General features: G+C 56.8%; 1 protein-coding gene across 1 annotated transcript in view; it reads right to left on the bottom strand.

The window, feature by feature from the left end:
- Positions 1 to 919: 919 nt before the first annotated feature.
- SPEN (spen family transcriptional repressor) overlaps positions 920 to 13,331 on the bottom strand; it is a 78,750-nt gene continuing 66,338 nt past the window's right edge. The window contains exons 11-15 of the mRNA XM_079152791.1: positions 4,101 to 12,228; positions 3,175 to 3,684; positions 2,869 to 3,063; positions 2,356 to 2,514; positions 920 to 2,011 (exon numbers count right to left, since the gene is read on the bottom strand). Of these exons, the coding sequence (XP_079008917.1) occupies positions 1,880 to 2,011; positions 2,356 to 2,514; positions 2,869 to 3,063; positions 3,175 to 3,684; positions 4,101 to 12,228 (9,124 nt within the window). The 3' untranslated portion in view covers positions 920 to 1,879. The remainder of the gene's footprint in view (positions 2,012 to 2,355; positions 2,515 to 2,868; positions 3,064 to 3,174; positions 3,685 to 4,100; positions 12,229 to 13,331) is intronic.

Raw genomic sequence — 13,331 nt, 5'->3', positions numbered from 1 at the left:
GCCAGGTAGCAGAAGAGCCTCCGGGAGCGAACGCGGGGCCCTTCCTCCCCCAACCACAGCCCCTGCCTCCAGACCCCACAGCCTCCACTCCTGGTTTTCTCCTGTATCACAAGCTGAAGTGCCTGCCACACCACCGGGGAAGTTTGGGGCCTGGAGGCTTCAGAAGTGTCTTGTCTACACCACAGCCTCGAAAACCTTGTTCAAGTCCAGCATCGGGACAAGGCAGCCAGGGCTGGAGGAGCATGCCAGGCTCTGCGCTTGCTCCAGAGCACTGAGGCCAGGCGAGAGCCATCCTTCGGGAACGTTCGCCTGCCTGAATCAGTGGCACCTCCACCTGAGGGACAGGAGGGGGCCGTGGGAGCACAGCTAGCAGGGCTGCCCCGCTTCCTCCCGGTTCTCCCCGGCCACAACCCTCCTACCTTCTTGCACAAGCCCACAGGCCTGTTGGTGGTCCCACTGATACTGAGAAGACACCAAGTCTGTAGTCCCCATGTCCCTGGCCAATTCCATAGCTGCAGGGGGTCCTGGCCACTGCCTCCTGCCCTTGCGTCTGGAAGCAGGCCAGGATTAACCAAGTCCCAGGGAGAAGCAGCGGGTCAGGCTCCGCCCCATCCCACCACACTGAGAAGGGAAGGGGCAGCCGGGAGAAGGGACCTTGCTTCAGGTGCTTCCGGGCGGTTTCGCCCTGGATCAGCATCTGAAGTGCCTTCCACATCGCCCGGGAACCACGCAGAACCCTGGAGCCTCAGGTGTCTTCTGCACTGGTGACGAAGCGCTCACCGGGGAGCACTGCGGGCAGAAAGGAGAGGCCCCCTAGACTGCGGGTGGGCGAAAGCAGAGCCAGGGCAAGGGCTAGCCGTTCCCACAGCCAAGGACCCTGGGTTTCCCGACCCCAGCGACAATCACATTCACACTCGAGGTGTTTTGTATTTTTTAATAAAGTTTGTAATCCAATGGACACACAAAACAAAACTGCGCTGAGAAAAACAGTTTCATAAATTAATAAGTGTTAGGAAGTTGGGGGAGAGGCCCAGGTCACAGGAGGGGTCGGCCAGTCTTCGTACAGGTGCTGTGTGACTCTTCCACATCGCGGGAGCGGGGCCCGTGCTGTAACGAAGCGCACTTATACAAATGAGTGACGATACAAAGTCTGAGTATGAAAATAAGATTTTCTCTGAAAACACATTTTTGGCACAGATTAAAAAAAATGTATGTCGGGGAAATCTGATTTTTAAAGTCAGTATTATATATATTTATATATATTATATATTTATATATACACACATCCGAGTTCTGCATATCCCACCAAGGAAGAAAATCCTGTCTGCTCTTGTTAACTGCAAGCCGTGTGTCCCGGTGAGTCGAAGGTGGTGGCAGCAGAATTAGAAAGAAAGGCGACACGTCCAGTGAGCAGGGAGGAGGACCAGTGAAATGTCCTTGACCCCAGGTGTCCGCAGAAGCTCCGAGTCCTGCAGGAGTCCGCGATGCGCGTCCAACACCCCACGTCCCGAGCTCACAGCCGGTCTCACTGTGCAGAAGTCCGAGTCCCTAATCTAGTGCAAAGGCAGTTCTGCTCCCTGTTTCTTCAGAGCAGGAATCCTACCGCCCTGTCCCTTTTCTCTGGAGGAGAGAAACAGCCCCAGGGTGTCTGCGAGTCTGTCGGTCGGTGGTCTGTCCTGGGCAAGAGCGTCCTGTAAACATACAAGGTAGCAGCACCACCGCCCAGAGGTCTGTCCCACGGAGCTGGGCAGGCGCACGGGCGCAGGAGGATGGCGTCTGTCCCTCTGCAGCTTCTCCTCCGCCTGGCTGGGGTGTCTGGTGTGCATTTTTTGCAGCAGAGCCTTGGGAAAGTGCCCTGAGGTGACGACCCTTCGGTGGCTCACACAGAGGCAATGACAATCATGAGGTGGGGAGAGATGTTGGAGATGCTGGCCAGGAGGTCGGGGGCCAGCCGGGACAGGTGGCTCTCGGAGAACTCGCAGGGCGGGAAGATCTGTAGCACATAGGCGGGCTGGGGGAGGGGCGAGAGAGAGTGGGACCTTCTGTCTGCACGTGGCCTCCCACCTCCCCTCCGACAGGCCCCCGGAGAGGCTGCCGAGGTCCGCTCCCCACCCACGACCCCAGCTCAGGAGGCTCCTGCCCCGCCTTTGGGCCTCCACCCAGCTCAAGAAGATCCCCTCAGCTGCTCCCCTGGCTCTTTTCTTCAGGAGGGCAACACGTCGTTTGTCACCTCTATCCACAAATGCTCTCTTGCCCACCGGTGCCCTCTGGTTGGCACTGGTGATGCACGTCGGGGGACTAGCCAGTGGGCCTGCTCCAGACACACGTGTGGGGTGGGCAAGAGCACGGACTGACCTGATTGGAGCCGGGATTGGGGACGTTGATGATCCCGGCGGCCTGCTTGGCCTGTAGGTAAGTGATGAAGGCCGCCTTGAGGGACTCCGTCTGGCTCACCACATCCTCTTGGTCACGACCGCAGGGCAGGGCCAGCAGCAGACAGTAGTCAGTCTCCACCTGGGGTACAGAGGCCAGGGGTCAAGCGCAGCCCGTGAGAACCCCCCACCTTTGAGAGGACCCTAAGTTCACCCTAGGATCTGTTCAAAGAAAAACGGCGGCTTCTGGGCTGCGGGGTGTTTCACTCCCCAAGGAGGAAACAAAGTGCCCTTCAGTGTCCACCCAGAGAAGACCACGACTGGCGAGCAGCTCAGGGGCGGCCCTTGCCCGACACCAACGAGGCCCTGGTTCCACCCCAGCACACGAGAAAGAAGTACCCTCTGCTGTGTGTCACGGCGGGAGGGGCCTGGCGAGGGCCACCGGTGCCTTTCCTCCCTGTGGGCAGGGTCTGCTGCCCGCCGGCCCGAGTCTCACCGTCATCCTGCGGGCAACTCCCTCCAGCTGCGAGGCCTCCAGCCGCATTCTCTGGGCGATCCTCAGAGGGGGGCCTCCTTCCGAGAGCGGGAGGGACCGGTGGGCTAGGACGTTGTTGCCGGAGACGAAGTGCAGCTGCACCGCGGCCGTGTCGTTCTTGAGGGCCAGCAGGCCCTGCCACACGATGGGGTACTTCTGCTCCCGGGGAAGGGCAAAGAGCGCTCAGGGCTGGAGCAGCACAGCACCGCGTCCGGGGGCACCGGGCGCAGCACCGCGTCCGGGGGCGGGGAGGGGCTCCGGGCTTACCTTCAGAAGCTGGACCATGTCCACAGGTCTCTGGGGGGTCAAGTGTGGAGAGGAGTCTGGTTTGGGGGCTGGCGGGGCCTCAGAGTGCGGCAGAGTCAGTCCTGGTGGGGTGCTGGGGCCTGAGGTCGTGGGAACAAACAAAGGCTGCTTCGGGGCAGCCTGCGCGGGAAGAGGGGCTGGGAGATCAGGCTTCATGGAGACAGACACGGGGGAGGGGTAGGACGTCTGGCTGGCTTCCACCTGTGCCCTCTGAACCTGGGCGTGGGGCTCAGGTGGCCTGCTGGCAGGGACAGTTGGGAGGCGAGGCTGCTCAAGTCCTCCTGTCTGGGTCCCCTTTGCTTCCTGGGAGACCTGAGGCATCTTGCTCGTTGGTGGCTGGCCAGGCTGGCTGAGTGGGGAGGGCTGGCAGGGTGGCGCAGGTGGGGCAGGCTGTGTGGGCTGCACCGGCTGGGCAGGCTGTGTAGGCTGTGCAGGCTGCGTGGACTGCAAGGCCTCGCCTTCGGGAGGGCCCTGGAGTTCGAAGGAAGGCAAGGGACAGGATCAGAGTCGGCGGTGCACAAGTCACTGACCCCAACCAAAGACCCAATGGGCCACAGGAAGAAGTCCAGTTCTGGCGCGACCCCAGTTCAGGCCACAGAGCAGCTGTAACCAGTCACTGCTCTTGGGGACCTGGGTGAGGCCAAGCCACCTGTGACCTCCCTCCCCATCCACACCGACCATTCCCACAGAGAGCTCCTCCCCACACCCAGAGCTTTCCAGTGTGATCTGGCCCGGGCACCCCAGGTTTAGGAAGCCCTCCCTTTAAGCCCAAGTCTGCCTGCACCTCGACAGAGGCTGGTCCCGGAGGCTGACTAACCCACGCGGCCTCCAGGCCAGAGCCCCCCAAGCACATGACCAGGAGGTGGGGGAGGCACTGGCCGCCTCACCTGAGCGGGAGTCTTGGTCCGGGAGGGGAGCCCGATCGAGGAGGCAGCAGGAAACTGCGTGTGCGTCAGCTGGGCCGGGGCGTGGTAGGTCCGGATGTCCCCGTATCTGTACTCCTGGAACAGCTCCCCACTGGAGTGCACAATCTGCACCCCGTGGGTCACCACCACAGGCGGGGTCAGAGGCAGCCCTTGGAGTTGGTTGCTGGGGGTGACGGTGAGGATGCGGGCCTCGCTGTGGGGGGTGGGGGCGGGGGCAGGGGTGGTCTTGGCATCTGGCGTCTTGGCAGTCTCTTTCCCCGGCTGCTGAGGGGCCTTGCTGGCTGGTGGCACCTTGACGACGCCCTCGGCAGGCCTGGGCTGCTCGCTGACGGCTGTCACGTGTGGGTGCACCATGATCCTCACGTCGCGGGGCACCGTGTACGGGTGCAGTCGGTACTCGGACTGCATGACCAGCACCTCTGACTGCACGGGGGCCGCAGCCCGAGCCACGGGGAGGTGGTAGTGCACTTCCTCCTCCGGAGGATGCTGGGAGGCCAGGGCGGGCACGCCAGCCGTGGCTGGCTGCGGCGTGCCCGCACGCTGCGGGGCCCTGACTTCTATCTGCTGGGGCTGCAGGGGGGCCCGGGGAGAGTGAAGTGTGTCCGGCCGGATGCTGTAGGTGATGCTGGGCAGAGTGGGTGCACTCATCCGCACCTCGCCCTGGGACAGATGTCCCAGGGACACTGTCTGGGTGATGCTGTGGGGCGGCATGATGACCGACTGCTCCGGGTGGATGCTGGAGATGAACTGCGGCACGGGGATGCCGGCGGCCAGCATGACCGTGGCGTTGGCGGACAGCGCCGGGGACGTGGTGCTGCTGGGCTGGCACGCCCTGGGGAACGGAGGGGGTGCGGGCCCGCTGGGGCGAGGAGGATGTGCGTCTGGCTTCGACGCCGCCAGATGGGGGACGGTTCGCTCTGTCGGGGTGCTGGGCCCCGAGGGGATGTGGTTCACTTCCGCAGGCAGTTTGCTGGGCAAAGCAGGAGGATGGTGGGGAGCTAGAGTGGACCCCAGATTAGCTGGCTGCAGGACCTTGGTCTCTATCTTGAGGGTGACGGGGTCTGCGAGTTTTTTATTTGTGGTGACTATGCTCGGGGTGAGGACAAGCTGGTTATGGACCAGCACGGGGGGAGTGTTTATGCCCTGGGTGAGGACCTTCACTGTGCCCCCCTGAGTGACAGGTGTGGATACGGACAGGTGGATGGGCTCCGGCTTCTCCAAGGATGGACGGTCGGCCTTGACAGATGAAATCACAGGGGAGGCATTGTACGTCTGGGCCGTCAGGACCAGGGTGGAGTGGGTGGCCACGTTGGCAAAGCCCGAGGGAGGCTGAGGGGCTTTGGGTGCAGGCTGTGGCGGTGCGACAGAGTCGGGTTTCACTTGGGACTTGGACACTGACTGCTGGAACTCGATGTCCATTGCGCTGGCCGGGGGTATCTGACTGATCTTGGCGCTGATTCGCTGGGGGCCTTCGGTCTTCTGCCCCGAGTAGCTCAGGAGCACAACCCCCTCCGAAGTGTTCACACGCAGCCCGGCACCGGAGCCCGTGTCTGCCGGGCGGTCGTCAATCACGGACATGGACCCAGGGTGGAACCGACTGTTCTCGTTACTGCTGGACCTCTGTTTGCACTTTGCTGACGATGCAATCACCGCACCAGTCACGGTCGCCGCGCCCGTCGTAGCCGTTGCACCACCAGATGCAGCAGTCACTGTCCCCGCTGTGACGGTCACCGCCCCAGCAGTGGCGTTCACAGCGCCCGTGGCTGCGTTCACTGCGCCCGTGGCAGTGTTCACGGCTCCCACAGTGGCGTTCACTGGAGTGGTGAGGACATTCACTGGCCCCGTGAGGACGTTCACAGGCCCCTTCAGCACATTCACGGGCCCTGCAGGGGTGCTCACCAGACCTTTGAGCGTGGCCACCGAGCCCTTCACGGGGCCTTTCAGGGCGTTCACTGGGACCAGGGAGACGTTCACCAGCCCGGTCAGCGCGCTCACGAGGCCGGTCAGCGTCTGCGGAGCGGGTTTGGCCAGCGTTATCTTTTGTGAATTCTCCAAATCAATGCTGACTGGCATCCGGCTAATGACTGACGTAATTTTAGGAGCGATGACGGGGGCCGCCTTCTCCTTGTCGGTGGCGACCGGCGCCTCTGTGGCTTGTGTGTCAGAGGCGCTTGTTACTGGAGCTGCTGGTTTTTCTTCTAAAGGAGCCTTTTTAGATTCAGCCGGAGTGGGCGGTGCCTCGTGAAGGCAAGGGGCCGCACTCACAGGCTCCGCGATGGCCGTGGTGACGCTTGTGGAAGTGACGCCTGTGGCAGACACGTACTTCGGGTCCATGAGGATCTTCCTCAGCGTACTGGAACTGGTGTCCACATCGGAGGCCTTTGTGTCTGGGGGGAGAGCGGGAGACGGGGTGGAGGGAGCCCGGGGCTCCTCCTGTCTTGTGATCCACTCTGTCACCTTAGTAGGGGGACTCTGGTTCGGAATTCCCCCAGAGGTGACAGGAGGTGGGAGCTTTGCTGCAGTCACAGAAGGAATGGTGGGCAGGGGCACGCTTGAGTCGCTGGGCGGGGTCACTGGATCGCTTTCAATGATGGAATGGACCTTGAACCTGGCCTGAGACTCGTCGTCCACGGGTGCTGGCTGCGCAGGAGCGGGCAGGTCTGGCGGCGCGGGCGCTGTGGTCGGCGTCCTTCCCTCGACGCTGCTCTCCTGGGGCAGACTCTCTGCGGGCGGAGTCTTGCTCGAGTCAGAGGCACACGCCCGAGGAGGAGTGGACTGCGGCTTCTCACTCTGCTTCTCCTCCTGCGGAGGCTCTGGGGCTGGTGCCGTCGTCGTGGCCGCCACGGCCACCGGGCTCTCGCGCTGAGCCTGGGCCGGCTCCGAGGCGGGAGCTTCTGCAGCAGCCCCTGCCTTCTTGTTTGCGGTGCGTTTGCGGCGCCATCGGGTTGTCTTCTGGCGCCCCTTGTCTTTACGAGGAAGGACCGCTTCTGCTTCTTTCGACCCTTTGGCTTCCTGCTCCGGGTGGGAGGACTCACTGCTGTTCCCTCTGGCTTCCTTGGCATCTGCTGGGCTTGCTGAGGGGTCAGGGGTGCTGGCTGGTGGCCCTGAAGACTCTGTAGTGGCCTCTGTCTCCAGGATGCCGGACACAGCCTCATGGGTCTCAGGCTCCATGCTCTGCTCTGGGGGCTGCAGGTCTGCCTGAGATTCCGCAGGGTAAGGGGTAGGTGCGGGGAAGTTTTCTGGCTCCCCAGAAATGTCATTGATGATGGAGCCAATGGCTGCGGCCAGTTCTGTTTCGCTCGCCTGGTGTGCGGGCTTGTCCCTGTCCTCTGTGGCGGGGCCCTCGGGAGCACCTGTGGCTGTTGCCTTGAAAGCACTGGCGGAGGCCTCGGTGAGCTTTGCGATATTCTCCACAGCCTGCTCCAGCTCTGTCTGCTTGGCCAGCCGAGTGGCTTCTGGGGACAGCTTAGAGGCAGACACATCTTCCTTCTCCGGTTCCTTGTTGGGCTCAACTGGATCATTTTTCAGCTGGGATGAGGCGTTACTGTCCTTTTGGAGACTCTCGCTTTTCTCGGGGGAGACTGCCACAATCCCGGGTTCCCCGTCTACTGCCTGCCCTGTGGCCCCGTCAGCCACAACAGGACTGACAGGCGTGTCCGTGTTTTTCAAATGTGCCGCTCTGTCCACTGCTGACCTAGAGTTTCGAGACCTCCCTCTCTTTGATTTGGAATTTTTTTCAGGGGGTATTTTTTTCTCCACCACTTGGACGGGGGGCGGCTCGGGTACATTTCTGTCTGTGCTGGTTTCTTTTCGATCACGTTTCTGTTCACTTCCTGCATCCTCTTTGTCAGCCCTGGATTTGGGGTCATTCTCTTTTGTGCTCACTTGGGAACTCACCTCACTGGCAGCCTCTGTTCGTTCGGCGTCGACTTTGGGCTCGTTCCTCCCCCTCTTCCCTTGGGTGGCGGCAGCTGACTTCTGCGACCGTGGGGATCTCCACCCCTCAGCTGGCCTGGGGGCTTCCGCGGGCTCCTTGGCCTCATGCTCCTCCTCCTCCTCGGCTCGACGGCGTGTCTTCGGAGGCCTTCCCCTGCGAGGAGTGGTGGGGACCGCTGCCGCCTCCCGAAGCTCTCGCTCCAGGCGCTTCCTGGTCGCTCGCGGGTGCTCCGCGGGCTCTTTGGCTGGAGAGCGGCTCTCGTGGTCCCCCATGGTCGCGTAGACACTCCTGACATTGCGACGCCTCGTGCGGCTGAGAGGCAAACTCAGCTCAGCGTGCTCAGGGTCCCCTGCGGAATTCTTAGAAGCAGTCCTTGCGATCTTCTCTGCCTCCATCTTCAGTTCTAAAAGCTTCTGTGCTTCTCCCCGAGGGGAGCTGGCCCGCTTCAGTTTTTCCCGGTCTATCCTCTCACTCTTCCTTGTGACGGGCTTCTCCGCCACACTGGCTGCCCCTGCCTGAGCAGGGGCCTTGGAACGCTTACTTTTGTTTGGCTTCTTATCTTTTGCAGCAACTGGAGGATCAACCTCAACGTCTTCAGGGTTCTGAGGCTGAGCCTCAGGAGCAGCTTCAGCGCTCTGCTCTGTATCGGCCTCAATGTTTGCAGCTGCGCCTGGCTTTTCTGCTTCTGGCTCGTTCGTTTCCTCGGGCTTCCGAGTCAGTCTCGACAGCGGCTGGCTACTGTCCGGTTCTGCATCCACATTACTCTCTACTTGGGAAAAAGAGGCCCCGGGAGTCGGAGGCTTGGTATCCAGATAAGGCAGCTGGTCGGCAGGTGAACGTTCTTCACCTGTGACAGGCGCCACAGCAGCGTCTTTACTGCTGTCAGCTCTGGGGGGCAAGTCCACTTGTTCTGGTTGTTCCACAGGGTCAGGCGCCAGTTCAGTCACGGGTTTTGTTTCTTCTGAGATGGTGGCCGGCTCCGCACTCTTCTCTTCCGTCACTGAAGGTCCCTCCACTGTCTTCTCACCGGTTGTCTTCTCTGGTGCGGATGAGGCCGATTCTGGAGTCGCAGAAGTGACACCAGGAAGCCCTACTGAAGATGGAGTTCGAACTTCTGGCTCTTTATTCTCAGAGGCAGACTCTGGGGTCTTGGGCTGATTCTCTGTGTCTTCCTGTTTCTCAGCCTCCTTGGGTTTCTGGTCTTTTTCTTTCTCCTTCTGTTGCATCCGCGTGAGCTCCATGAACCTGCTGTGGAACAGAACCACTGGTTCTTGCACCGAGTCACTGGTGCTGTTGGCGCCATCAGATGCCTGCCTCCCATACAACCTGCCGGAGGTGAAGTCGGACTCTTCCTCTTTCCTTTCTAGATGCTGCAGTCGCTTGGAATCTTGTTCAAAGATTGAGCTGTGTAAAAAACGAGACGCAAATAATTCTTGTCTTTCCTGTTCCTCTTCTTTATGATCGTCTTTTTTATCATCCATTTTCCCTTCTGAATCAGTCCTGATTTTTTTCTTCTTCATGTACCAGGATGGAATAGGCCTTGGAGCAGAGTCAACCTTTTCTTTATCTTTGTTGTTTCGAAAGTTAGCAAATCGGGAGTCCCAATCTAGAAAGGACCAATTTTCTTCTCGGGACGAAGAGAGAGATTTAGCTCTTTCAAGCAAAGCTTTAGTGTCTGGTGTGATTGTCTTATCCAATGCAAAAGAATAGAATTTGTTCCTTTCTAAAGAACTCGAGAGTCTTTCATCTCGCTCACGTAGTTTGTCTTCTCTGTCCCTCAATAAAAAAGACAATCGGGAACCTTCATAGAGTGCAGAGGCTCTAGGGGAATGGGATTTGTGTTCACCGTCTTCATCAGAATCAGAAGGCACCTCACCAGGTTCCAAATCCCGTACAGACCTCTTCCGCAGGCTCTCTCTCTTAATTATGCTATTTGGGAAGCTCACATCAAATCTGCTGGCATCCTGTTTCACTTGAGAGTCCCAACGGTTTAGTTCGTCTTCAGAATTCAAGACAGATAGCTTTAGTTTGGCCATATCTGCCATCTGTTCTCTCCTGCTAGAATCATAAGGATTAAATTTTAAGGACTCTTCTCTCACGGTTATGTTAGAATATGGGAGACTTTTTTCATCTACTTTAGGAGACCCTTTTACTGACATCAGCCTAGGAGAGCCTAGCGGATCATCATCCTCATGGAAGGAACCATGGCGGATACTGGGAGAACAGCCTGTCCTTTCAGAATCTTCACTGATTTGGCGTGAACTTCTGTAATTTCTCTCTCTCTTGGTGCAGATATCAAAATCAACATGATCCATCCTTTTCTTTTTGCTGGGAGGCGAGTCGTCAGTGACATCTTGAGGAGGTTTGCCTACCTCATGCACAAGGCTACGTCTTTCATAGTCATCTACATCTTTCTTAGGACTACCAGATTTCTCAGACTTGGCTATTTCCATCTCCATCTGCTGTTTTCTACGACTCTGCTCCATTTGTTTTCGGTAACTCTGAGTGTGATCAATGTCAATGCCAATTTTTTCTTCAGTATGAGCCGGATGTGGCTTCTCCTGGCCTGACTTACGGTCAGGAGTCCCATCACGAAGACTGCAACAGTTCTTCCTGACATCCTCTCGCTCTGGTCCTCGACCGTCCAGGAGCTGCAGCTGTTTGAGCTGTGGTTTTGAGGAGCTGGGCTTCTTTGACTGGATTTCTTGATTTTCCAAAGATTCACCTACTGGTTCTCCCAGTTTTGCTTGCAGGTCTGAGCTGGGCCTGGAGCCAGACCCAGCAGAAATGCTGGAAAGTTCTTGACAGTCTTTGGGGCTGGGAACAGTATTAAGTCTGTCCAGCTTGATTTTTTTAGACTCCCGTTTAAGAATTTCTTTTCTCGCAGGCTTTCTTTCAGCCTCTCCTTCCCTCAGCAGAATGACGCCTCTGGACGACCCGTCAGGCTGCTTTTTCAAAGGTGCCCGGGCATCTTCCACCTCAGGACTGCTTCTCTTGACTTCTGTTTTCTGCCTTTCTGCTTTCACACTGGAGTCTGCAAAGCGCCTTTTCCTGGCCTCCAGCTTCTCTAGTTCGGCAGTGCTCACCCCGTCAGCAGTCTGCTCTGGCTTGAGGTGCTTCCTAGGCTTGGGCCTGCCCTCCTTATCCACCACCTCAGCATGACTCAAAAGCACCTTTTCCTTTGGCACTTTCACTCTGGCAGATTCCAGTTTAGACAGGTCTGATTTTGCAGGCTCCGTCTGAGAGACCGGAAGTTTCTGATCTAGGGCAGAGGACTTGCCGGTGTCATCATCCAGCCTGGATTTCAGCTTCTCCAGTGGAGTGTGGTCGATGGCCTTTCCCTCCTTCTCCTTCACCCGCGTCAGAACCACACAGGGCATGAGATCCAGGCGGTTCTTTGCTACCCCTTCTTTGCCGGCTTTTTCTCTGCTCAGTTTGTTAGAACTCCTGGGTTTTTCGGGGCTTGGTTCTCGCTCATTTTCTTGGTCTGTTTCTGAAGACTGAGAACTAGGGGAATGAACTTTTCCCTTCCGTTTCTGCTTGTCAGTTTTGTCCTTTTCCACTTTTTCCTTCCGTATTAAGCGTCTCTCTCTCTCCACTCTCTCAGGATCAAAAGTCCGTTCTTTATCTGCCTTTTCGTTTTTTGCATAGCGCTCCAAACGAGACTTGTCCACTTTATCGTACCGTGGAGGGGACAGTGAGCTGCAGCTGCCACTCCGGTCTGAGGACCGGCTGTACAGTCTCCTCTCAGAATCACTGGGCAGCCTCTCTGCCTGTGAGGGAGATGCGCCAGGGCTCTGTGGACGTCGCAAGTGCACTGGACTCTGGCTCCGCTCGATGGGCCTCCTCTCGTGGTCTCTGTCCCGCTCAGACTCAAATCTTTCACGTTCCCTCTCTCGTTCCCTTTGCCTGTAACTATATTCTCGAATATCTTGGTCATAAGGATCATTCCTGTAATCCCTGTACTCCCGGGGATCGTCATAGTAGCGTGACTCATAGTAGTCCCCCTGGTATGTCTCCCATTCTGAGTAGAATTCTCTTCCTCGAGCTGGATAGTCCCTCCTGGAGTCCTCGGGATATGTGCCTGGAGTCCGAACACTCTCGTAGTATGTCCGATCTTGGCTATAGTCGTAGGATCCCCTTCGCTCTTCTCTGCCAAAACACAAAAAAGATCACATCAGTTCTTTTGTTTCACTTACGCATTAGACCACAGACAATGAGATCAAGAAGTCCTGTGCTAACATCTCTGACTTCTCTAATCACAGCTGAACTGCAGTTGCTCTCCAACATAGTAGCCACTAGCCACATGTATCTGAGCACTTAAAATTTTGCTAAATTGAGAAGTTAGCATAAAATGCACACCAGATTTTGCACTTAAAAAATAAACCTTGAAAAAATGATGTTTAAGGAGACTGAAATGTTAATTACCCTGATTTCACCATTACATTGTTCACATGTGCCAAATTATCACGATCAAATGTTCAATTGTCAATCTTCAAAAAGCATTTTTAAAAAGTTTAAGTCTCAATAATTTATTAAAATTGATTATATATTAAAACTATATTTTAAATACAGTGGGTTAAATAAAATTAACTTCACCTGTCTTTCCCTTTTTTTTCTTAGTACTGGGGATTGAACTCAGGGGTGCTTAACCACTGAGCTAAATCCTCAGTCCTTTTTTATTTTGAGACAGGGCCTCCCAAAGTTGCTGAGGCTGGCCTTGGACTTGCAATCCTCCTGCCTCAGTCTCCCAAGCCGCTGGGGTCACAGGCTGTACGCTGCTCCCAGTTCCCTTCTGCTTTTTAACGCGTGCACTCTAACCTGTGTCATGTTTCCAGCGGGCGGCAGTGGTCCAGCCCTTTGTTTATTCTGTCACTGGGGTACTGACATAACAGGCAGCAGCTACTAAGTGCTAATCACATCCCCACATTTCTAACTCTTCTAAAATTATTTTTCTAGCAAAAGACAATCTTACCACAACTTGGGAAACAAATGCACTGTTTGGAAAAACAGATAGAAGTTTTAATTAAAACCTTACCACACACGTGACCTGTGGAGTTATCAGTAATACTGCTACATCAGTCCACAATTTTAAAACATACTTTGAGGGCTGGGGTGGCTCAGTGGTAAAGCACTTGCCTAGCATGTGGGAGGTACTGGGTTCAATTCTCAGCACCACAATAAAGGTCTATCAATATCTAAAAAATATTACTAAAAAAAAAACCACATAATTTGGGGACTCTGAATTGCTTCCT

Source organism: Sciurus vulgaris (genome assembly GCF_902686455.1).
Source record: "Sciurus vulgaris genome assembly, chromosome: 1".
Taxonomy (NCBI): domain Eukaryota; kingdom Metazoa; phylum Chordata; class Mammalia; order Rodentia; family Sciuridae; genus Sciurus; species Sciurus vulgaris.
This window is presented reverse-complemented; position numbering and strand designations above follow the sequence as displayed.